The 27,648-nt window shown below is 39.9% G+C and overlaps 1 protein-coding gene across 1 annotated transcript in view; it reads left to right on the top strand.

Moving 5' to 3' along the window:
* Positions 1-27,648, top strand: part of LOC124777414 (alsin) — a 206,416-nt gene that overhangs the window by 102,910 nt on the left and 75,858 nt on the right. Inside the window, exons 5-6 of the mRNA XM_047252811.1 lie at positions 7,611-7,791; positions 23,380-23,546. Of these exons, the coding sequence (XP_047108767.1) occupies positions 7,611-7,791; positions 23,380-23,546 (348 nt within the window). The remainder of the gene's footprint in view (positions 1-7,610; positions 7,792-23,379; positions 23,547-27,648) is intronic.

Raw genomic sequence — 27,648 nt, 5'->3', positions numbered from 1 at the left:
GATCTTTAATAGCTGCAGCAATATCGGGGGTCCAGCAAGGAACACTCTTACGTCAGGGAGATCCCAAAAAAGAGGGAATCGCTGAAGCAGCTGGCCGGAAGGTCGGCATCCAGTAAAATTGTGTACAGACTCATCAATGCTGTCATATGTTGGAGTGGTAGGGATGACAGACAAGGAAGAGGTATCCCAATCTGCATGGTAAAGGCCTACCTGGAAGGGCATCCAGGAGAGTGATGCTGAAGAAAAGATAAGCCAATCAGCAAAGATTGCTGTCACACAAATCATCATGAACTCTCCATTGAATGGAGGGGCTGAATCCAGATAGAAAGTGTTTTTTTGTTTTAGGGCACAGTACTGCTAAGGTTGTAAGTGCCCATATCATAACATAAGAAAAAACAAGTACTAAATAAAAACGTGAGGCAAAAAAGGCAAAAGCCTTATCGAACAACATTAAAAGAGGAACAGCTAAGGACAAGGACGTCCCTAGGCAAAATTTCTCAAAACATCATTGATATGGGAGAGGACCCCACGTGGTGGATCAAACTTGATTCGCCATGTCACTGTGGTGAACAAAAGTAAGACGCAGTCAACAGAGTGTCTGTCATCTGCTAAAATATCTGACAAAGTAGACGACAAACATAGACATAAACGTAAACAGTTAAAAAATGGGCAGAATGTGGTGCACAATCAAGAGTTGATAGCAGCAGCAGGCACAGAGTGGGGCAGGGTTCCCACTTAATACATGGCTGTAACTAAAACGATAGTGTTCTATAAGCAGCTGGGCTAGAACGACCTCCTCACGATTTGGGGGCTGAAAGGATGTCGGCCATGTTATTGGGAGGAGTTCAATGTCCCAGAGTTTGCTCCCCTAGAGAGAAGACCACTGTGCAGTCCAATGTGATACTACAATCAACAAACTGTGACACAAAGGTCATCCGAGGGAACAGAATGACTAGCAGGTGACAAAATTCTTGGGACTCACAGTTGATAGGAAATTCTGTTGGTCTTCCCACATCTCTTACCTGGCAGCTCCTTGTACTTGCTGCCTCAATATTCTATGTGTTTTTATGTTACCTCATGGGGAGTGGATCAGATCATCCTCCAACATGTATACTGGTCCCTCATCTGTTCATTGTGAGCAGCTCAAGGGTAATGCATGTACTTGTAACTTCCATCACTAATGGCAGTATTATGCAAGAACACACTGTAGCTGAGCTATATGTTGATTGTTGACCTGAATTACAGGATTTAAGAGTAAAAAACTGGAATTTGCTATTGTCACAAAGTAACTCCTCAGTCACAATGTTACCCACTTTAATGATGTTTTCTGTGTGACATCTTTTAGCATGTGTCGTCCTGGAGTACTATAAAAATGTTGTCCATAACACCAGGGAAGCAAACCTTGTGCTCCTGTGTCTTACATTGTTACAAGTCATTCTAAGGCACGCTTTCAAACATATAAAAATCTACAAATAAAAAAAATGATAGACTGGTAATTGAGACTATTCTTTTTGCTCATTTATCAACAACATTGATTACTTGTGTTAAGACTTTTCCATTTTCACTGATCCTGAAACAGGTATTTTTGTGTTTTCTGTGGCCTTCCTCTACTATATTTCCTTATAGCTTTTAGTTGCACACTATTTTTTTTATCTCTGTTATCACCCATTCCTTCAATATGATTTAACCATTTTATCCCTTGTTTTTCATATTCTTACAGTATATTTTGTACGCCTAATCTGAGTCATACATGTTCACTTTGGATGTGATCAACTCTGATGTATTCTAAAATTGAATATAAAAAAGATTCATTTGTATCACTTGGATTCATTGTGTTTGTTTTCTGTCAAGGACCAAGAGACTGATCATAAAGGATTGGAAGGACTGCCATTTTAATCACCAATGTAATACTGGTGATGCATGTAATTTGGCCAAATGATCGTATTAAAGAAATCGGACTTTGTGTCCCACAAGGTTGGGACGAGGAATGATGATTGTATCGCTGTGCACCCTGAACATCAATATGCATGGCCAAAGGCTTTATTCCAGTGGTATACCGTCATCAAATATTCTCAGAATATATATGTTGTGACACATTGGGTAATATATCTGCGATTCAAGGCATCCACCATTTCATTATTAGGAGTTTTAACTGACTCCCAGGAAAAGATAGTTGTATCATTACAGTGCATCTTTCCATAATGATTCAGACTATTTCAGTTACTTATAAAAGATGGAGAAGATCTCGGTCCTTGATACTAATAATTTGTGGAGTATGTGTGATACTAAAGAACACTATGAGAAATAGTAGCTGCTGCAAGCAGCACCAAACAGCATGCAGCATTTTGGTTTGATGGTGCTAGATGCCAACATTTTATGTGGATGGGAAGAGTTAGTGCAGATGAACTGTGTGAACGATCTCTCCCAGACTTCCCTCTTACACAACTATCCCATAGATATTATTCACAAGCAAATCTCCTGGCTAGTATCCCCCTCTCAGTCTCTGACTAATAAACTTCCCACTTCCAAAAACTCAGAAGTATCCCATCCTCAACCAGTACTACCCACATCTTGAATGCCTCACTAATTTACTCCAACAAGGCTATGAATCTCTCAAGTCAAGTCCAAAAGAGAGGCCCCCCTTCCATGATACCTCTCCAGATCAACCACTATTACCTAACCTTCATATCATCATAGAAATCTTATGACACCAGCAAACTCCTGATTCTCTAAAGAACCAAACTCACATGTATAAAGTAACTTCAGATGTGTGATTACTTTATAAATGAGGTTAAGTGTTAAAGGCCTACGTCGAAACAAGGCCACGGGAGTAGACAACATTCCATCAGAACTACTGATAGCCTTGGGAGAGCCAGTCCTGTCAAAACTGTACCATCTGGTGAACAAAATGTGTGAGACAGGCAAAATACCCTCAGACTTCAAGAAGAATATAATAATTCCAATCCCAAAGAAAGCAGGTTTGACAGATGTGGAAATTACCGAACTCTCAGTTTAATAAGTCACGGCTGCAAAATACTAATGCGAATTCTTTACAGACGAATGGAAAAACTGGTAGAAGCCGACCTCGGGGAAGATCAGTTTGGATTCCGTAGAAATATTGGAACACTTGAGGCAATACTGACCCTACGACTTATCTTAGAAGCTAGATTAAGGAAAGGCAAACCTACGTTTCTAGCATTTGTAGACTTAGAGAAAGCTTTTGACAATGTTGACTGGAATACTCCCTTTCAAATTCTGAAGGCGGCAGGGGTAAAATACAGGGAGCGAAAGATTATTTACAATTTGTACAGAAACCAAATGGCAGTTATAAGAGTCGAGGGGCATGAAAGGGAAGCGGTGGTTGGGAAGGGAGTGAGACAGGGTTGTAGCCTATCCCCGATGTTATTCAATCTGTATATTGAGCAGGCAGTAAAGAAAACAAAAGAAAAATTCGGAGTTGGAATTAAAATCCATAGAGAAGAAATAAAAACTTTGAGGTTCGCCGATGACATTGTAATTCTGTCAGAGACAGCAAAGAACTTGGAAGAGCAGTTGAATGGAATGGACAGTGTCTTGAAAGGAGGATATAAGATGAACATCAACAAAAGCAAAACGAGGATAATGGAATGTAGTCGAATAAAGTCTGGTGATGCTGAGGGAATTAGATTAGGAAATGAGACATTTAAAGTAGTAAAGGAGTTTTGCTATTTGGGGAGCAAAATAACTGATGATGGTTGAAGTAGAGAGGATATAAAATGTAGGCTGACAATGGCAAGGAAAGCGTTTCTGAAGAAGAGAAATTTGTTAACATCGCGTATAGATTTAAGCATCAGGAAGTCGTTTCTAAAAGTATTTGTGTAGAGTGTAGCCATGTATGGAAGTGAAACGTGAACGATAAATAGATTAGACAAAAAAGAGAATAGAAACTTTCGAAATGTGGTGCTACAGAAGAATGCTGAAGATTAGATGGGTAGAGCACATAACTAATGAGGAGGTATTGAATAGAATTGGGTAGAAGAGGATTTTGTGGCACAACTTGACTAGAAGAAGGGATCGGTTGGTAGGACATGTTCTGAGGCATCAAGGGATCTCCAATTTAGTATTGGAGGGCAGCGTGGAGGGTAAAAATTGTAGAGGGAGACCAAGAGATGAATACACTAAGCATATTCAGAAGGATGTAGGCTGCAGTAGGTACTGGGAGATGAAGCAGCTTGCACAGGATAGAGAAGCATGGAGAGCTGCATCAAACCAGTCTCTGGAATGAAGACCACAACAATAACAACAACAACAACAACAACAACAAGTGTTAAATGTTTGATATTAAGCATGTAAATGAGAAAAAGTTTAGAAAAGGTTAGGAATAGTGTTTAAAGTTTGTTGGATGTCGCTAAGTACTCTTATTATCAAACACTGGATTAGTATAGTCTGAGTAATTTGCACTCCATTTTAACCAAAAGCTAGTTTTTCACACATCTCAATGTTTATGGTGACATATTTCCCGAACTACTTATGTTTCAGGTACATTCAGCGGTATATGTGAATACTTTCTGTAAAATGTGTTGCAGATTGAGTTAGTAGTAAAGAAGCAATAAATTAAAACATTGTGCTAAATGCTGAAGTGGTGTTGCATGAACTGTGAAAATGTGGTCAGCAATAACTTTTTCCATTTCATCATTTGTGGGGTTGTTAGTGAGAAAATGTTTTTAAAAGGTTTGAGATTATGTGTAAAGTTTGTTAAAAGTTGCTAAGTGATCTCATTTTCAAATACTGCATGAATTAAATGTGGGTAATTCGCACATCATGCTTTGTGCTCCCTCAAGACATGTACACAGTGTGTGGCTGTAATACTTGTCATACTGTATTAAACTTTTGACATAAGAATAGACATCTTAATAAGTAGAATATGATACTATTTTAAATTTGGCCAATAATTAGATGAAATATTGGAAATAAAATCTTTGTTCTTTAAATTTAAAATCTTTGTTCTTTAAATTTGGTCAATAACTGTATGAAATATTAGAAATAAAGTCTTTGTTGCCCCTGAAAGCCATTAGATGGGCAACCTACTACTGGAACTAGATGACCATGCCAGAGATTAGCCATTTAGTAATATAGATTCCCAAGCCATTATCCCCACCCCAAGCATCCTACCTCTTCAATTCTCATTCTAGAACCTGCCCCAGACACCCACCCACTATCACCTACTCCTGCCTCACCATGCTACAATATCAGAGGCAGAGCAAATTGTTAAACACATGTTATTTATCGACTAACTTGTGTCCACTGCACAGCGTTTTGTGTAGGTTTGATCATTTCTATTAAGATTATGAAAAGGATAGTTGCTGCTTGTCATATAGGGGAGATGCTGAGTCGCAGAAAGGCGCAACAAAAAGACTGTCGGAAAGTGAGCTTTCGGCCAACAAAGCCTTTGTCAAAAATACACACACACACACACACACACACACACACACACACACACACACACACACACAAATGCAACTCACATACACATGGCCACAGTCTCTCAGAGACTGTAGTCATGTGTATATGAGTTCCATGTGCATATGTATGTGTGTGTGTGGCGTGTGTGTGTGTGGGGGGGGGGGGGGAGGGGGGGGAATCTATTTTCGACAAAGGCCTTGTTCGCTGAAAGCTCACATCACAATAGTCTTTTTGTTGTGCCTTTCTGCGACTCAGCATCTCTGCTATATGGTGAGTAGCGACTACACTTTGTTACATTCCATCCTGGATTTTCCAGTGTTTGATCATCTCTGAACTGACTAAGCACATGAATGGGTGTAGAACTGTCTGCCTTGGGGACACTCAGTACCCAGTTGCTGAACATGCTCCCCTGTGTGGTACACCGCAAGGGCTATTCGGATTCTTTCACCCAATACTAATTTCTGTGTACTCCGAAGATAGAAACTTGCCCTCCCACACAACTTTGCATACTGACAACCTCTTGAATTTAATCTCTGTCATTACATTCCCTCCTCTCTTTTTCTTAAAATATAAAATATATTGTGATTATCTCTTTCTTCCCAGACCTTAATTGCACTATGCGTCTCCTTACCTCTAATCTGTCTTCTCACTATGACATTACCATCTATGGAATGAACTTGGCACAATGGTTACTAGTGTACCATCTGTGACCTACTGCCTCTGATGCCTGCCACTTCATCATTGCCTACCTTTGTCATCACTGCAGGTGGTTCTCTCTCACATTGGTGTTTGAATGACCTGCCCTTCCTTTTTAACCTTCCCCAACTTTTCTCTCTCTCCTCTATGACTAGGGAACTATTATTTCCAAAAGCTATGTGGTGTCTCTCTTTTATATGAGTGTATCAGCTGTACTACACATTTCGTCTTTGGAAGATAAGTACTGACCAGCAGTTCTGTCACACAACACACAATTTTTCTAAATAGATATTTGTGTATTTTTTGAGCATGGTAGTAATTTTTGCCTTGTCTAATACTTCCAAAACCATAATTTTCCCATTCTTTTATTGGTTGGTTGATAACTTCCTTAACCACTGGAGACTGGAGGATAGCTTGATAAAGTTTTCTTGTTTTGTACATTTACCTGAGAATCTTAAATTGTGTATACTTTTGACTGTAATCGATTGAGGATTTTACATTATTGTTGCTTCATTGTATCAATACTGAATCTTTTCTCCATACTGGTCTGAGTGTTAAACTTGTGTTTGAAGATGCTGGAGCATCGCGAAAAATGACAGTAGCTTCAATTATCTCATCTGCTTTAATTTCCTTAGGTGCATACTATCAGGAGATCACATGTGAGACAAAAACTTAATATTGATCCTTGTAGTACCCTGTAACTCAGTAATGGAAAGCAGTTCAATGTACAGTGATACCTTGTGGCAAACAAGTCAGGGATAAGCACAGGTTTAGCTTTGACTTGTTTGCCACAAATTATCACCGCACGCAGTTCAGTGTTCGCTCACACTAGTAAATAGCTTGGTAGTATACTACAGTTTGCAATGAACTAGATATCACGGCTACAGCTCTTAAGCCCAGCCTATCATGTATTGCCCACAAACTTGTGTGACTATAACCGAAAACGCCTGTGTTTAACAGGTTAAACAAATGGCTACTCAGCTGAAGTGTCATAATATACAAAATAAAATAAATGGATGTAAAGTACAGCCAGTGCATGAAACTAATTTCTTCCAAGGTGCTGTTTGTCTTGTCTCAACCAAGTAATATTGTAATAGTTGTGAAACTATGTTGTTACACAGAAATATAACCTCAGAATAATAAACAAGTTTCTAGTCAGTATAAGGCATTATACAATTCAGAAAGTGCTATGCCACATAAAGAACAACAAAATATTTCTTTATTTGTAAGCAGGCTAATAAGTAAATAGAATACTTTTTAATGCAGCAATCATACAAGGCAGTTGTTGCCAAAAAACCATGTTATCACATAATGAATGTGCAATCCTGTCCTATAAACACAGCAGACAGATACACACAAAACAATAAAGGATAAACAGATGCTTGCCATCTCTCTTACATTTCATGGTAAATAGGTTAAACTGTTCTAGCACTATATTTAGAATATATATTTTATGCATATTATAATTACAGGTCGATGGTGCAGTGGTAAAATGCAAGGATCTGGGAAACTTGTCTGGCCCGATGGAAAAACATATATAGGGCAGTTTCAGAACAACCTTCAACATGGATTTGGGAAATTAGACATTCCAGCAGTATCCACTTATGAAGGAGAGTGGAAAGATGGGCTGCAGAATGGATATGGTGTTATGAGGTATTAAAACAGTTATCTTCGAGTAGTAATTATTAAATATTTGCAAAACGGAAAACACTGCTTTCAGGTACAGTATTTTCGAACTCTTTGACAAGTTTGTTATTTTTAGCATTCTAATAAACATGGAGTGATTCAAAATTGCTACTGCTCAACTGAAATGCCCACAAACTTGTGTGACTGTAACCCAAACCGTCTGTGTTTAACATGCATCTATTAACTATGTACCAAACATGTACAATATTTAACTTTAGTGTAGTAATTGGTAACATAGTTTTGATTCTCACCATATGTGTAAAGCAATAGTGAATGACATTGGTGCAAGATGAGGCTGTCACAATTGGGGCATTTTAAAAATTGTAGCCTTTCTCAAATGCTTGTTCTGCGTTTTAGCTATCTGACTTTCCCAATAAACCAACCCAAAGCTACAGCATGCTGCAACTTTCAGTTTGTATCTGTTGTGGAGATCTTTGTTATAATGGGTGTTGTTTCTAGAAGGAATGTTACTTCTTCAGAATGTGCTATTGGAGTCTCTCTCTCTCGAATTTTATGAGACTATGAACTTCACTTTATGTTATTTTGAGGAAGGATTTTTCTTGAGCTTAAATCCTGTTCAGCATTTTTGCTACCCCAGTATCTCAATTGTACAGTTTCTGAAGGTTGTTTTCATATCTGTGTAATTTAGTGAACTATGATACACTTGAGCTCACACTAGCATGTGCCCTAGAAATCTATTTCTTTGCCATGCCACAGAAAATTACTTAGTTTAATACAACAACACACATTATCTCTCTGACTCTGCTACCTTTTGCTCGTGGAGAGGTTGAGATGTCACATGAGAGAAAAATTCGTGCTCACTAGTAGAATATGAGACAGATGTTAGCATATGCTGTGTTAATCAAATACTGTAAACTCCAGGTAGAGATATCAACAATGTAGGAAAAGACAGATTGCTACTTACCATAAAAAAGACATGTCAGGTTGCAGATAGGCACAATTAAAAGACACTTCAGCCACAGTCTTCATCAATAAAAGAGATACACACACAAGAAAGCACACCCCATGCTCACACGACCACCAACTCCAACATCTCGGGCTGGAATCTGGAGGGGGCAGGGAAGGGGAAGAGATAGTAGTGTATTGGTAGGGGGAGAGAGAGAGAGAGAGATGAATGCTGTCTGGTGAGTCATGGAGGGACAAGACTGCGAACAGGTGCAGTGTCAGGAGATTGTGGGGTATGGAGGTGGGGAAAAAAGGAGAGGAGCAGGGAAAGACAGCCAGATACATTGGCAGAGGGCGGGAAATAAACAGGGTGGGAGATGAGGAGGAGGAGGAGATGATACGGCAGATGGGGTGAAAACTGTTGACTGGAGTGTTTGGGGAGGGATTGTTACTGTAGGTTGAGGCTGGGCTGCGTTAGTTAGAACCGGTCCATGGAAAACTGATTAAGTATACTACAAAATCTTATTCAAATTTTTGTACGAGTAGCTTCCAGTATACCTTTTTCTGCATATTTTTGCTATGTGCCAAACCTGCTTTCTCAGGGCAACATAATTAAAAAATCAAAGATAATATTTATTAAGACATTCTCAAACTGCATCATCTGTTGTCTATGTTATTACAACTATCCCAACTGAGCAGTGTTCGGGAGTGAGTAGTGACTAACTGACATGAGACTTCTGCCAACTGTTTAAACTCTTCCAGTCCAATTTCTGCCATAATGATACCATCCCAGAAGTCCAACATTATCTCCAATCCCTACTGAAATCCGTAGGCCCTTCCCAGAACCTCTTCGCCAAGTCCATCTCTCTCCTCACCCCATTGACACCATGCTTCTATATGCTCACCAAAATCCACAAACACAACAATCCCATGTTGCCAATTGTAGCTGTCAACCCTCCCTCACCAAAAAAATCACTCCCATACAGCATGCCCTCCGATAGATGACATACCTGCAGTGACAAGTAATCCTCTGCCCATTATGTTGTATTTCTCAGAAATGTTTTCACAGACAGATACTTCACCACTCCCCACGAACCTAGTTCAAAAACAGACTTTGCATGCTACATCCTCACATACCCACAATCTCCCACCGAGCGGGGTGGCGCAGTGGTTAGACACTGGACTCGCATTCGGGAGGACGACGGTTCAATCCCGCGTCCGGCCATCCTGATTTAGGTTTTCCGTGATTTCCCTAAATCACTCCAGGCAAATGCCGGGATGGTTCCTCTGAAAGGGCACGGCTGACTTCCTTCCCAATCCTTCCCTAATCCGATGAGACCGATGACCACGCTGTCTGGTCTCCTTCCCCAAAACCAACCAACCACAATCTCCCACTACACACAGGAATCAGTTGCAAAGGATTGCCCCCCATTGTCACTCAATATCAATTTGGACTGGAATAACCAAACCACATCCTTCATCAGGGCTTTGATTCTCTCTCATTACACCCTGAAATGAGGGTCATTCTACTCAAGATCCTTCCCACCCCTCCTAAAGTGCATGATGATTTATTGACATGCAACCAGTTTTGCCGCCTAAAGCTGCATCATCAGGTGCAACATACATGGTAAAGAATAATGTACAATGTCTCAGCTTTGTGGATTGTTAAAATTAAAATGGTAATATCTAAAATTACTCACAATGTTAAAAGGTCATAGGTGTACCCATCACTTGTGGTTAAGATATACTTATTATTCAATCGTCTACATTGCATTGACAAAGAAAGGATGACAAAGATGTGATCCATTAATTTTTTTAAATTTAGTGTAGTTATAGACCCTTGCTCTTAAATATTCATCATCATCATCATCTTGGACAGTTTCCAGCCACTGGCTGGGTCTGTCGGGAACACAAGCCTCTCCACCGTGTTCTGTCTTTCCACCATTCCCCCTCTTCCACCTTCGTCCAGTTCTCTCCTCTTCTCATCACACATTCCTTCACTCCCTTCACCCATCTATCTCTTGGTCTTCCTCTGGGCCTCTTCCCCTCCAGTTGCAGATCAAACATCCTCTTTGGAATTCTTCCCTCATCCATTCTCTTCATGTGTCCATACCACTGCAGTCTTGATTTTTCTATCCTGTCCTGTACTGGTTCCTCCTTTAGTCTTTCCCTCACATACAAATTTCGCAATCTGTCTCGTCTTGTTACACCCAACCTGCTCCTCTGGAACTTCATTTCACTAGCCTGTATTCTACTTTTGTCGCTTTTGTGCATTACCCATGTCTCACTTCCGTATGTCAATATGGGGACAAAGTAGGTTCGGTATATAATTCCCTTGGATTTCTGTGGCACCTCCTTGCTCCAAATAAGCCCCCTAATGCATTTGTAGAACTGCCCTGCTTTTCTGCATCTTTCATTTATTTCCATTGTGTTTCCCCCCTTACTTTCAATCACGCTTCCCAGGTACTTGAAGTTCTCTACCACTTGTAGTTTTTCCCCTCCACAAGTTATATCCACATTTGGCCTATTCTTCTTCCTTGTTGTGACGATTATTTCACTTTTCTTTGCAGAGAAATGCATTCCATATTGTGCTGCCGTTGCCTCCCATGCATCTAACTGCTCTTGCACCTCCTTCACGCAATTTCCCCATAACATCAGGTCATCGGCAAAAAGCACTACTTTCATTTTATGATCTCCAATTGCATCTGATACTTGCTGTAGGATTTCATCCATAACAATAATAAACAATAAAGGCGAAAGTGCACTTCCCTGTCGCAGCCCATTTTCCAGCTTGAACCATGCAGTACGTTCCCTCCCCACTTTCACACAACTCTCACTTCCCTCATACATTTTTCTGACTTTTCGTGTAATCTCTTCATCTATCCCTTTTGCGTTCAGCACATCCCAGAGCTTGTCCCTACAGATACTGTCATACGCCTTCTCAATATCCAAAAAGGCCATGATTAAGTCCTTCCCGTACTCATAGTGCCTTTCCTGCAGTTGCCTTACCGCAAATATGAGGTCCGTTGTTGATCTTCCCGGTCTGAAACCGTACTGCTCCTCTTGCAGTCTACTTTCAATACTGCTTCTTATTCTCTTCTCCAGCATCTTTTCATAGATTTTTCCACAGTGGCATAGCAGGGTGATTCCTCTGTAGTTCTCACATCTCCTTTTATCCCCTTTCTTGAAGATCGGGACTATAATTCCTTTCTTCCAATCCTCAGGAATTCTGTTCTCCTTCCACACCACCCTCAGCACTCTGTATAGCCACTGTGTTCCTACTTCTCCTGCTGCTCGTATCATATCCACTGTTACTTCGTCCCAACCTGGTGCCTTGCCCCCTTTCATCCTCTTTATGGCTTCTTCCACTTCATTCCAAGTTAGATCATCAATTTCCCCACTATTATAATCGTCTGCTGCCTTAGGCTCTCCATCGCTGTTAGTTACCTGCTTGGCAGCATTCAACAGATCTTCAAAGTACTCCTTCCAAATCTTTTTGAGCTCATGCATTTCCTCCACAACTCTTCCATTATTATCCATGATCCTCAGGCACTCGCTTCTGTCATTCCTCTTATTTCTTACCATGGTGTAAAGTACTTTTTTGTTCCCTTCACTGTCCTCTTCTAACATTCTTGTCCATTTTTCCATCCACTTCTTCTTCTCCGCCCTTACTATGGTCTGTGCCGCTTTCTTGCTTTCCTTATATTTTACCCTAGCTTCCTCTGTTCGGGTCTGGAACCATTCTCTGAAGGCTTTGTTCTTTCGAAGTACTGCCTCTTTACATATGTTGTTCCACCATGGGGTTTCCCTACTTCTCCTCTTTGTGCTAGTTCTTCCGCACACAGTCTCAGCTGCCTCAACTAGAGCCCTCTTAAAATCGCCCCATTCTTCTTCCACTGTTCTCTGATCTTCCTTTGGCAGCTTCTTCCTGATCAGTGTCTGGTACTGGGTCCTCCGTTCATCCTCTTTCAGCATCCATGTCTTCAACCTTTTCTCCTGTATATCTGTTGCCCTCCTATCTTTTTTCTCTCTTAGGGTGGCTACCAACAGCCGATGGTCGCTGTCTAAGGCCTCAGATGGTATGACCTTAACATCTGCGAGGCTGCTCATCATCTGCTCTTAAATATTCCTACACTTAAAAGAAGAAATATTTTGTAGAGAGGAACAGTACAGAAATTTTTTTTAAAAACTGGATTGGCTGTAAAATAGTCACTGCTGATGTGATTAGTGGGGGCATAATGCAAATTACTATGTGTAGTGGTGTAAGATATACGTTCTTATTGGTGCGAGGGTAGGGCAACCCAGATGTTGGTGGGAAGAGTAGAAACAGCCCACACAAGTGACTAAGATGGGCAAAAAGGCTGGCAGAACAGAAACTAACTTGTGGACCGTGTGACATCATATACCCATGACTGGGAGCTCTGGGTTGCTCTCTTTACTAACCAGTTTAATATTGAATTTTATGACGTACTAATAGCTAATTGTGTAAACAATCAAAATTAGTTATAATATTGTGGTTCTTTAATTCTAATTGATTACTCAATGTGAACTGTACATTTTCTTTTTTTTTTCTAAAAATTTCTACATCCTCATATATATTCAAAACATGGTGTTTCTCCTTTTTATAAAGTATTTTTAAATTTTCTGAAGGGTTTGTGATGCTGTGTTCTCCAGTGCATAAATGCATTGTTAGTGCAGATTGGGGAGTATTTAAATTAATGTGTTCTTGAAATCTTTTGCCATATGACCTACCGCTTTGCCCTATGTATTTCTTAGGGTAATCATAGCATTTAATAAAGCATACACCCATTTCATTGTATTGATTTACCACTGTTTTTTGCATATGTCTGACTGTACTACCTAGATCCGATCGGCAGAAATGTTGTTGTTAGGTGTCATAGATCCGCCTATTTTTTGGATACTGCACCCAGATGTATTCTTCTGAAAACAGTGTGTTCTTTTATCTGGTTGGCTGGTCTAAGCTTTATATAAGATCTGTCTCTGATCAGTTATAGGAAAGAACAGTTTTGTTTTTTAATATGCTTATGGTAATTGCATTAACAAATTCTTGTTCATAACTGTTTTGATATGCTATACGCTATATAACTTCATATTAAGCTATTTGAGCTTCACTAGTATGGCACACTTCATACATATGGTTTACCATGGCTTGGAATGCTACGGATTTATATTTCCTTGGGTGACACGACTGCCTATGTGTAACGAGATCTGTTGTGCTTGGTTTTTGGTAAATATCAAAGCCAAGTTTTCCATTTTTTTTACGGTCAATTGTAGGTCCAAAAAGGTAAAATGTCAATCTCCATACATTACCCAGTACACTGTATCTTTTTGTTTATAGACTATTTAGATCCTGCCAAAACCATAATATAATATGAAAACATCATCATCGTATCCATTCCATCAAATTAATCTCCTGACATGCTGACAGAACTTTACCATGAATTCTTGCTCAAAGTTAGTTACAAAAATACTTGCTAAGCAATATGCAGGTGGCAGTCCTGTGGCTAAACCTTGTTGTGAGTAAAAATCAGGTGTGTGTCAATAAAATAACCACTTTCCCAGCTGTCAGCAGAAGTCTTAACATCATGCCTTTCAACAGCTTTGGATGCCCAGAATATAAAATTGATCCCTGTGACAGACCAAGGTGCAAGACCTACCTAATCCGCTCAGCCAGCGCTTTGTAGTCCATTCCTGTCACAGGCTTATGCTACCTCATCAAAGGCCGGGCAACCTGTGAAAACAGGCATGTCATGTAGCATTTCTGTTGCAAACACTGCACAGCTCATCGTTACGTCAGTGTGACTACCAACCAGCCGTCCTCCAGAATGGATGCACATCATGAACCTGTTACAAGAACAAAGTTCACCGCCAAGTGGAATAGCATACAGATGAGCATAATATGCTCAATTTTAATGGCTGCTTCATTACCCTGCCATCTGGATCCTTCCCTCCACCACCAATTTTTCTGCACTATGCAGAAAGGAGTTACCCTTACAACACAGCCTTCACTCCGTAATCATCCTGGCCTCAATCTCCAGTAACCTTTGTCCCTTCACCCTCCACCCAACAATTTCCTCCTCCTCCTTCCAGTAAGTTCCTCCCAATTCATGTTCCCATGTCGTCACCACCATGTACCATTCCCCACTGGCTCCAACAACTGAGCATCACGTGCCTAGCCCTTGCATCTGCCACTCCTTCCTCCCACATTCCTAGCTGGCAAACCTGCTGCCTCCCTCTGAGCCACTACCCACCCGCCCGCTCTCCCCCCCCTCCAACCCCCTCTGTCTGACTCTCATCACCCTTTTTTTCCTCTATCCACTCCGCCTGACACAACCCCCACTCTGGTACCGAGTGCCGTGGGTTTCAAATCCACGCCAGACAGCATGGACCTCAATTACCACTAGAGGTCTCTGCAGCTGTCGTGCTGTAAGCTGTGGCTGCGCACGCTCCTGGTCTGCATGTAATGTGACGGCGCCACGGTGGATCACGTGGTCCCAGTGGCCAATAGCGACGTACCCTATCATGTATTTAAGCACTTGCCTCTCTCTCAGTGAGGCAGTCTGATATTCGTGTGAGTCTATCGACATCTCACCTACAGACAGCGCATTTACTTTGCTTGTCTCCATGTACGAGTGGATGTTGTTGATTCCTGAGGTTTTTCGCTTGTGACCCCGTTGCTTCTTGCATGTTGTTGTTTGTAGGGTCTTGCTCGGTCATCAGTTGTTGTTCGTGCCCATCCTTTGCTGTTCATCCATTTTGTTTGTTCGCGGGCCGCTCCGTTCAGTCCCGCTGCGCTTTTGTTCTCGGCAACCCCGCGACCGAAATGGTCACAGTTACAACACCCACTACTCACTCAGCTGACGCCATGTTGGGGGTGCCATAGGTATGTGTGTGGGAGAGGGGGGAACTCTAGCTCAAAAAAGGGTTACTGCGCAAGCCACGTTTCTTTTCTTTAAGCCTTTGCCTGTAAACAATTCTACACTTCTGCTGTAGTTCTTAATTGAACAAAATCAGCAGGTGTGAAGGGAATTTCAGGGGTACCCAACATGGGAGTGTTACAAGGTCCTAATTGTTTATAATAAATGTAAATGACCTAGCCTTTAACATTGGAAACTCCATGAGTTTCTTTATGGACAGTGCTGTTGTCTTGTGAGGAAGATTGTAATACTCGAAGATTGCAGTGAAATGCAGAAGACCTACAGAGGATCAACAGTTGGTGTAGAGACTGGCAATTGATCTGGAATGTAAATAACTGTAACATATTATCTATAAATAGGCAATGAGATCCTTTATTGTTTAATTACATTGTGGACAATAAATCACAGGAATGGTAATAACTGTAAAATACCTGTATGTAGTGACCTAGTGGATTGATCACATAATACTCATTTAAAAGCAGAAACCAGTCTGAGATTTGTTTGAATAATAATAAGGAATGTAATTCACCCATGAAAGAAACAGTTCACAAATCACCAGTTCACGTGATTCTTGTGTATTGCACATCAGCTTAAAATCCTTACCAGATTGGGTTAATAAAGGAGACAGAGAAGACCCAAAGCGGCAGATGCTACAAGATAGGTGCTGTGCTTGATTTAGAGTTTTACTGTTAAAATTCTGAGAGGGTATGTTCCAAGAAGAGTTGGACAACATATTGCTTTGTCCCATGTAAAAAGTAAGTAAATTGACATGAGCCTGAAGGTTGGTTTGAACACTACAGTGCATTGCTGGCCATGGTCCTACAGGAGTCAGTAAGCCATTGCCTTTCTCTGACCTTTGAACTGGCTTACTCAGCCAGTTATAGAGGGACCTACAGCCTAATGTGGACCATGGTGTAACACAGCATTTTTCACATTAACAAACATTGCCAAAGGTGAATGAAGTGATATGTGACAGATAAAAATCCTGGGACTGACTGAGGATCAAACCCAAGACCTTTTGATTTGTAATCTGGCACTTTATCACGTATCCACTGAGCTGCTCACACATAACACTCATCAAATGACCATTACCAGAAAATAAGATAAGTTAGAGCTCATATGGAAACACTCTTCCCATTTGATTTGATTTGTTTGGCAGAGGGAGATAAAGCAATAATGCTCTTAGCCTGCTATTGCCAACTCCGAAATTGAGTATATTGTGCAATTTCTCTCTCTGTCATTCTAGTAAAGCCAGCAAGTATCATGAAAGAGTAGTAGGAGACCCTTTACTAATTCTTTGTTAGATACAATTTATTCAGCAGTTAATGATCTAAATTTTCTGTCTCATTTGGCCTCCAGCACTTGATATCAAAAGATTAAATGTGATGTGGTTTCATGTCCCTCACCACATAGTCTACACTTAGGGACTTCTTTCTCTATATCCATCATGTCCAGGTGTTTCTTGAAATTTCCATAGCCAGCCACTAGTCCTACATGAGTTTAATATGGTTCCTGTTCAATTCCAGGACTTCACTTAAAACAGAACAGAACTTCACTTAAAACATCGCTTCATCATTGTTAACTTGATGTTTCCATTATTGGAACTTGGTCCAATACCCTGTGTGCTGCCTACTGATCCAGCTACGTAGTTTTGATATTGCCTTAGTGATGGTTAAAGTGGATTCTGGTCCAATAGATGGAGTTATTGCTTCTGTCCTTGTCAGCCTATCTACTTGCTCATTGCCACTAATTCTTGAGTGACCAGGGACCCACAGCAGGTTTACCCTGCTACTTTATCCTAGCCACACAGGACCTTCATGGCACTGTGCAATGGTCTTTGATCTCATTGCAGAGGCTGATAGAGATTTCAGAATTGCGTGACAGTCTGAACAAATATAGATGCCATGATTCTTGTAGCTGCTACACCGTTCCTCCCCTGTACAAACACTGATAGCACATATTTCCACCTGCTGTACTGTGGCCAACTTCACTAACTCTGGGCTGTACCCTGGGCCAGCACCTTCATCTGTTTTCAACCCATAATTAAATCAGACTACATGTCTTTCCTGAATGATATCGTGGTTTGTCCTTCCACTGCTTCCTGCTTCCAATTGTTACCTTGGAAGATTTATTGAAACATTTGGAAGCTGTTTAGTCAACAGACATTTCACCAACCATTCCAAAATTTACCACATTTATTATATTGGGGTGGGGTTCTGGACATCCTAAAGGTTTTCAGTTACTGCCAGAACTTGTTTACCACTGCCTCCATTGTAAACCAGCATGGCCTCCAAAAGAGCAATGTGGATGTGCTTCTAATTCTACTTTTAATGGCTAAGCAGGTCAGACATTGCAGCTTGCTAAGCTCCTTAGCAGCCACCTTCTGTTCTCTTTTATTCCACCACACTGTAGTCCCATGAATTATCGTAGTACAGAGATTTTTATTCAGTGCCTACTCCTGCAGATTTGACCCCAGTTTTTATAACATGCCTTTTTAGCACACATAAGAGCACCTTTTTTTGTTGGAACATATATTCTTTATGCAAGAGGTCCATGACAGTTTTGCATCCAGGATTACCCCAACATACTTCACAACACCATCTTCAGTAGAATTTTATTGAAGAGCTTAAGATTCCCGTACGTGTCCTGGATGTGCTTCCTTGTGAACAGTACTACAACAGTTTTCCTGGGACTACCCTTAGATGCTGTTGCTGCACCAGTTTTACACAATATTCAGAGCACATTGAGCCATTGTTATTCCGTTGTTATTAGGTACTTGCAAATTTACTGTGTTACAATGACTAAATTGTCTGTGTATCTTTGGCAAAAGTAGTCTCTAGTATTTAACTCTTTGATGGGTTCATTCACCACTAAGTTCCACAGTACTGGGTACAAAACACCTCCTTGTGGACACACTATTGCTGTTTGTGCCCATTTTCTCATCCATAATGATGGCTTCTACATTTTGTCTACTCAGTACAGTCTTCATCCACCTGCATATAGTGGTCTCACTTTTACACATAGGAAATACTGAAAGACAGCTTATATATTAATAAATGAGTGTAATGCAAGTCTTTCAAACTTAGCTGATTTTGTGACATCATCTTCACTAATATACCGAAGGTGAACCTTGTAGCCTCAGTTTATTCCAATAAAAACAGTGAAAATATGGAGTACATCAAAGCACATCTGCATCTTCTGGTTGAGGTGGCTAAAATTTAATGATACTTGCAATCTGAGGCCAATTTTATGCTCAAGATATCTGTGAAAAAGTATGGTTAAGATGGGAAGTGATTCCTCCATATCTTGGAGCCTCATCTGCTTTTGGAGATTTTGATTGTTCCTCATCACCACTGTGACGTATATCTGTATTCTCATTCTTTGTGTAACAACCTGTAAGATTACAGTTCAGAATTTTGATATTTGCTTTACATAGGTTTCCTGATGTAACTGCTCTTGGTGTCAGACATAAATATGTGGCAGACGGAGAACCTCCTAGCACCAAAAGTAGTTGCGGTTGTGAGGTGGCTTGCTTCCACAGAGCCATTATACAGCCTTATCACATGGCCAGATACATGGGCTGATCAACAAAGACTGAGGTTATGTAATGTTATCTACTGATCCACACAGACAATCACAGCAGCTGTGTTGACATTCACTTCAGTCAGAACAAAAGCTCAAGCACTAGGCCCATCTTGCTTGACACATACAAGTTTTCCTTGAACCAACTAAACACTGTTGCACGAGGCAGTGCATCTTCACCATATGCTTACTGTAGCTTTTTGTAAGTTTTAGTGGCTGTATGGTTTAAATGAACACAGAATTTTATTGCACTTACTGCTCCTCTCACTTCACCTTCATTGTTTGATATGTAAAATGCAAAGATTATCTGCAAAATAGAGCATTACTACCAACCTACCAATACAAGAGTCCTGCTGCCTATGGGCATTATTCATAAAAACCCGCTCTTTTCAAATGCTGGGCTGAAAACTTGACTGATAACTGTCTGGCTGGAGATGTGTGTGTGAATTTTTATCCACTTTTGGCATAGTGATGTCCACTTGGGAACTGTTTGAGGTCTTTCCTTGTGTGCCCACTGTTGGATGCTAGCCTTAATTCATTTGAATCTGAATAATTAGCAGCTCAACTTTCTTTTATGTATGGCTGTGTTCCATATTCTTTGGAGAACACTGGAGTTTCTATTATGGTTTTAATGTCCAGTATTTCTTTATCATTAATAACCATAACATATGATAACAATTGCCCTGTTGGGAACTTCTGTATGTGTATTTCAGTTATACACTTTATACAGCAATGCAAAAATTCTGATTTGCACTCTAGGATCTTGGATAAAAAGTTTCCCTCTGAAAAATATGATATCTTTTTCTCCATTGGGAATCCTGTGTGAGAGATATGACCTAACAGTTATTGTAGATAATTTTGATTACTACTTCTCTTTTTAGTGCTACTGAGTATCAGTTCCATATGCTTGTACTTCTTATTAGTACTGGGACCTGAAGCTTATTCATCAAGTCTTTTCATTACGCTGATCCATATAATTAAAATCTGATAGAAAATGGTGGAATGGCAAACTAGTATTGAAAACTGAAAGTAAAGAAAATTAGGCCATGGAAGTGAACAGAAAGTTATTGTGGATTCATCTTCAATGCAGAATACATAAGCTGCATTTCTGTATCATTTGTGCTTGTACCACTCTTCAGTTGTTCAACTGTTGTAGAAGTATAAGGAGCATGCCACAAGTTCTAAAATGCACTAGCTCTGGTTGTAATGGAATTACAATACAGTGGAAGGGACATTTTAAGACCTCTCAATCTCAGCATGTTTCTTTTTTCTTTCTTCTAGGGTGAGATTTTCATAAGACACTTTTTGGGAGGCTATTCAAATCTTCTTACCCATGCATTTTTTGTCACTTTCTTTCTCTGCTTTTCTTCATGAAATTTTCTGTATTGCCACCATAATATATTTTAATTTTCTTTTCTTTTAATGCTGTATGTATACTTTGTAGGAATATTTTGTAGGAATATTGGTGACGGTCGCAACAACATGAACTGTGGATTATGTTATATTTTCTTTGCTGGTAGAAATAATTTATAAATTAGGTTCACTGTTTCAGAGAACTGTCTTCATTACTGGAACAACAAGATTGAACAGATTGTGTAGGCCACACTCTTATGAGTCTCATACCAAGACTGGCTTGAATTCATAGTTCTTGATGCCATCTGTGAAGACAGGATCACCCAGGGGTAATTTCATATTCTCGAATTCAGATATTCATTCTTGTGTTGATGTAGTTGTTGTTCTGGCTTCGTGAAATAATCCAGCTGCATAGGTGTTTTCGTATTAGTTAGCATCTTATTTTAACTGTCTCATTACATTAGGTGGCAATATATTATGTACTGTTTGGTACGTGTTGTGATAGCAACAACTATTACCCTTGGTAAGTACAGTGAAATGAAATGTCAGCCATCATGCTGTTTCAAGTTTTTGTGCTACACAACTGATGACAAAAGACTCCTTTCACTGATACTTTTATTGCTCTGTTCTTCCTTACATTTAACTCCCATATCACTACTACTCTAGCTGTGACAGCCAGGTCTACATCACAAATTATTTACACTCACATTCCAGAGGAGCATAGTTCTAAACCCTGTCAAGTCATCCATATGTAGGTTTGCTGTGGTTTACTTACAACACATTAATGAAATGCTGATACGTTTCATTTGCAAAGACCTTACACAATTTCCTATCCCACCCTTGCTCAACCTAAACCAGTGCTCCATCTGTAATGGCCTTGTCACCAGCAGCCTGTTTAACTTCAGTCTTCTTTTTCTTAGCTGTCATCTGTACTGTCAGCAGATGAAACCATCCATGTCTGCTGAGGTCTGGATTTTCTTTTATCCCGTGACTGTTTATTCAATGTAAATACATAAAACTGCAACTGATCACTTTTTCAAATAGTTATTTATTCAGTCCATGAATAGGTTTTTGAACCTTTTCAGGCTTGTCTTCGGATGGTTTTCGATAAGTTACATAGCTATTTCTAACATAACGCTGGGTGGTGGATGCATTATGCCTGAAATAGCTATTAACTTATTGAAAACCATCTGAAGGTGGCCTGAAAGGGTTCTAAAACCAGTTCATGAAATAAATAAATAACTATTTCAAAAAAGTAATGGTTGCAGCTTTATGTATTTACATGACTTTTCTCTATTTAGCCCAAGCTTCAATGCATGTCTCATACAGAATACACTAGTAAAAATGTTACTATATTATATTTTTAGAAAAACAAAGTTTAGTTTAGTACGCAGTATTTAATAACTATTAGATGCATGACCAACAAACTTGTTACCAAGATAACCAGATACTGATTTTGACTTGCTACAAAGATATGTGCCATATAGCTAACAATGTGTTGAAACTGTGTTTTTATTACAAGATTTAACCTTTAGGTCAGTCTTATCATAAACTTGTTGCTAAATTACTACTAATACATTGAAAAAAAAAAACAATATGTAATGGTTGGCCATACAACCAGTGCACAATACATGTTCAGGCTCTCCCCATATCTGTTTTTGTTGAGTTCTAATCAAATCTTTCTCCTAGCTAGTGAAGTCGATTTTTTTTTTTTTTTTTTTTTTTTTTTTTTTTTTATCACCTTGCAACTATCCCTTGTTTTACATATGGAACCAATTCATTTGGTACTGAAAATAGAATATTTCTGCTAGTGTCCACATTATGATAATCAAATTATTGCCTGAAATTCCGTGGCATATCATGTAGTACAGGTTGTTGTGTTTGGATCTCAGTCAGGAAATATGCATTACAGCCATCAAATATAATTGTCTGCCTAATGTAAATGACATCCATAATATGTCTGCCACATCCAGAAATGTTTTCCAACTGCCATACTGTGTTCAGTGTGAAGTATGATTATGTAATGTACTTTATTGAAACTGACACTTTCTTTTTTATTGGGAACACTGCCTGGAGTGAGCTGCAATGCCAAAGTGTAGTATCAACTTAAAAACTAAAGCTATTGATATTAAAAACCTGGACTTTCCATTGTTTGATTTTAGCTATTCATACTATCTTTCCCAGCCATTGCCATGCTGAATATGAAGTACTACAATTGATATGTAAAGAAAAATGTGAATAAATTACTCTGAACAGAAAATCATGGCTCTTTGCGTGATGTAATAAATTACATTAAATTAAACAATGGAAATTCCACGATGGAATAACAACAATATTATGAAAATGAAGACTGCTACTCCTCCTCCCCATCCCAGCCTACACCTTATCCCCCACCGCCCAGATTGCTTCTCCCACATGTGCAGTTGCTCACAGTCTGAACTCAGTGGCCAGACACAGTGGTCGTGCACGAATGAGGTGTTTTTGAGTGAATAAGAGGGAGTGTTGTCTTCTTCAGAAGGAGGCCTTTTGGCCAAAAGCTTACTTGTTGAGCAGTCTTTCTGTTGTGCCCATACATGACTCGGCATCTCCACTATTTGGTGAGTAGCAATCTATCCTTTCCATAATATTGTCAAACTTCAGAATTAGTTTAAACAAACAGCACTATTGATTTAGCTCAGTGTATTAGTTTGTTGCATATGCTTACTCTTCAATTTGTCTGCTTTCCTGTTCCACAGACAAATCAGATTGAAATAGCATACTTTCATTGGTTGTTAAGGTACGCATGTGGTGACTTGTATGAAGGCTGTTTCAAGGATGGTGTTCCAAGTGGTCATGGTGTTCATAAGCAGGGACATTTCATGGCATCGGTAGCATCTGTTTACATTGGAGAATGGGTCTCAGGTGTGAAGCAAGGATATGGAGTCATGGATGACATTGTAACAGGTTAGCTTTATATTTTTTATTTACTGCAAAATACATTTCTCAATATTTGAGAATGTTCATATGTCTTTCATTCTCATGAAAAGTTATTGGATGCTTGTTATTGTCATTAGATTTAGAGGTAACAATGTGTATTATGAAAAGCTCTAAATTAGCAGTACTTCCAAGGTGGAGATAAGCAAAAATTGAGGACAGGAAATCATTCACTTTCAGATGATTGATGGGTGGCATGTAGGAGCACCCTGCATGTGCGCACACACTTTTTACTTACAGCTTATGAGGTGATTTCCAGACTGATGCGCATCTACAGTGACTGTCTGTGGGTGGTATGCAAGGCAGTGACAAGCCTGCCTAAAATTTTAAGCTATCGGGTAGCCTCTGTTGCTAAGTGGTCCATTTGTGTGACTTGACCAGGGGGCACTCAGCCTTTTGAGGCCAATTGAGAAACGGCTTTCATGAAAAGTAGTAATTCCATGCTCTGAGAAGCTGACAAAGGCCAGGAGAGCAATGTGCTGACCCAAGCACCTCAGTACCACATTCAAACAATGCCATAGAGTACAGAATGATACAGCGGCCATTCCAAGCTACTTGGCACTCTGGGTCTTGGTCATGAATTGCTTACAAGCTCCCCGTTGAAAAAGTCATTGAAATGTCAAAAGAGCAATTGTTTCAACTTAAATTTTGTGACAAACCGGTAAGATGGTTATGCAACTGTGTTCGCGATCAACATTTTGTCTCTTGTTTAGACTCATAAATTTAAATTTCTTTGCATTCACTACAGCATATTGAGCAACACATCTTTCTTCTGTTCTTATGTCGAACTGTGAGATTTTTGAAAAGAGTGACAATGTCTTCCCACATTTACCATCCTTCTTAGAACTGTTTCCTTTATTAGGCAGAGTCGACCTAGTTTCTTGCCTCCACATGACACAATTGAGAGTATGGTTCAACAATAGTCAGACTCATGTGCAGGAAACTCTACTGCAGCTGTTCATAAGGCCACCTGGTTTCACATCTGTAATCTTTTCTTAAGTATTGTTTGATCTTTTGCTCACAGTACATGTTCACACTGCTGCAGACAGCTTTAGCAACCAAACAACTATTCAAGTTTGTGAATAGAATCTGTGAGATAGGAAACATACTGTCAGACTTTTGTAAGAATATCTCCACTGCAACTTCAAAGATAGCAAAGGCAAATAAATGTGAGGACTATTGCACCTTCCTCTTGACAGCTCATGCATCAAAGTTCTCGACCTGAACAATATACAGAAGAATCGAAACTAGACTTCAGGATCTATTAGATGACAGTCTGTTTACCTTCAAGAAACGTAAAAGGCACCAGAGTGGCAGTTCTAACATTGTGCTTGATGATGGAAGCAAGACTTAGAAAAATCAAGACACTTTTATAGGGTTTGTCAAATTGAGAAAAGTATTCTATGTTATAAAGTGGTGGGAGATGTTTGGAATTCTCAGAAAAATCAGTGTATTCCATAGGGCAGTGATTCTCAACCTGTGGAGCATACTGCCTCTGTAGGGGTGGCAGGTAATAATGCTAAATGAGGGGTGCAAACTTTATGAAAAGAAAAAAAATGAGTTCAAAAATTGAGTAATTTATCAAAAGGAAAGCAAAGCAAAATGCATTCTGTGATAATAAAAAAATAAAATTAACATATACACTGATATAATGCACTTTTAAATAGGACTTGATCAGTACTGCACAGTGGATTTAATAATTAACTTTTCAATACTTAATTTTCCTGTGCATCCTGCACTTCCCTAGGGTAATTGAGCAACTTTTCATATGCTACCTGTAAGACAGATTGCAATAGAGGGCCATCCATTCTGGGTTTGTCAATGTAATGGATTTGTGTTGCAAAATAGCAATAAATTTACTTATTATCAATAATCTATAAGGTTTGTAGCTTTAGCATCAAAGTACTCAAAGTACATTATATAATGGTGAGCCTGGAGGAAAGGTACGTGCTTTGAGGGGTGATAGTGATTCTGAACAAAAACCTACATATGGACGTATGCTCTATTCCGAATGGTTTCCGAGGTAGAACACATTTAATATCACTCTTGTACATTTTTCTTGAATAACTCGAAAACCGCACCCTCCAGCGAAATCGTGTTGCAGTACAAAATTAAACTATATTAAATTTCCTACAAAAAAGTTCCTGCTCATTTTTTTCTCAAGAACTTGATAAGCCACAAGTGTCCCATATCAAACTGTTTGTCTCAACTTGATACCTCAATATGCTACCTCAAATTTGCCTACAAAAATTAAGTAAGCTACAGCGCACGCGTGTCGAGTAGGTTTTTCATCATTCTCACGCTCTCTTTGCACAAACCATTAGTTCTAGAGGAGAAAATGAATAGGACCTTTTTTGTAGGAAATTTAATGTAGGTTGATTTTGTACTGCGGCACATTTTCGCTGGAGGGTGCAATTTTCGAGCTATTCAAGAAAAACATACAAAAGTGATATTAAATGTGTTCTGTCTCAGAAACCATTCAGAATCGAGCATACGTTCATATGAAGTTTTTTGTTCAGAATCACTAATACTATCACCCCTCAAAGCATATACCTTTTCTCCTGACTCACCTTGTATACTGCTTTCATATGATTTGGGGGGGGGGGGGGGGGGGGGCAAATGCTGAGAAATGCTGCCACAGGAAAAGACAGGCAACATACAACGTGTACAACTGAGAGGAAAATGTAAGTGTGAAAGACCGATAAATAAGTGGCCAGATTAGGAAGAGCACAAGGGAGAGATACAGCCTTTCTCACCTATTATTCAATCTTCACATCAAAGAGACAGTGAAGGAAATGAAAGAAAGGTTCTCTGATGGTGTTGCTGTCCTCTAGTGGCAGTAATAAGATTTGGAACACACTCAACATAAAAACTGGTTGCTGTGTAGTGGAAGAAATGAAGGAATTCTTTATCTGTGAAACAAAATAACACATGACAAATGAAGCGAGATGGATATCAAGAGCAGCCTGCCCAAGGAATGGGGAGCTCAGGGCAGCTGAAACCCAATTTCAGGTACCCAGGAGATAAAATTGTGAAATGGATGCTGCCCAGGGTTTGGTTGACATGGGCAGTGCCGCGTAGACAGCAACCAAGTGTGAGCGGCATTGCGGCACATGGAGGTGGGCCCGGTGGTTCAGTGCTGCACCAGTGTGAGACGTGAAAGCACTGGCAGTCATGGAGGAGTTGTAATAGCAGTGGTGTTGATACTGGTGCTGGTGCTGGTGTTGGTGCTGGAAGCAGTGGGAGCATGGGGTTTGACCAGTGTGATGTCAGGAATATGGCAGATGTGATGTCAATGGGTGCTGATAGATCTGTGGACAGCGGCCGCTGGCTGTGAGAGTGGCAGGGAAGAGCTGGTGCAGAAAGTGTGAAAAGTTAGGGTAGGAGCTCAAGAGGTGCATGACAGCATGCAGAAATGTAGGATGTAGGCTAAGAAGCTACGAACAAGTTTCTAGATACTGTAACACAAACTTGCATTTCACAGGCATTGAATAACACAAAAACATTACCTATAAAAAAAAAAATCCCTGGATTGCATACCCATTGACAACTGATAAAGAAGAACATAACAGTCACATAACTATTGAACAATAACTCTAAAAGCTTAGTGCAAATTGCTTGAATATACAGAACTGAACCACTAATTAACACAATAAAATGATCCCAACAGATGAAGCATGCCATGTCCATGTAGGGAAATGGCAACACTGTCAAAGGTAACGGAGAAGGCCAGGCACAGTTAGGGCTTGCAGAAAAATTTGCACAACCCGAGGCCTGGGAGAACATATGACTGGATCGGTGTCATAAACAGAAATGGCTCGACCAGCCACCAGAATGACTGCTTAGGTGTCGGTGTTGTCGTAGTCATCATCACTGTCGAGAGGGTCAGCCATTATAGGGTCAATGACGACAACACTGATGAGAGCTGATGTCTGCATCAATAGTGTGGTCAGCTACAGGGCCAGTGATGATTGGACTGATGAGGGTGCTCGCCTTATCGGCAACAGGAGTGGTGAGGACAGGAGTGCTGGCCGTGATATGGCCATTGATGATAAGATGGACAAAAAGACTG

The sequence above is a fragment of the Schistocerca piceifrons genome, chromosome 2, assembly GCF_021461385.2.
Source record: "Schistocerca piceifrons isolate TAMUIC-IGC-003096 chromosome 2, iqSchPice1.1, whole genome shotgun sequence".
NCBI lineage: Eukaryota > Metazoa > Arthropoda > Insecta > Orthoptera > Acrididae > Schistocerca > Schistocerca piceifrons.
Note: the sequence above shows the minus strand (reverse complement) of the source record. Positions and strands in the feature narration are given on the sequence as shown.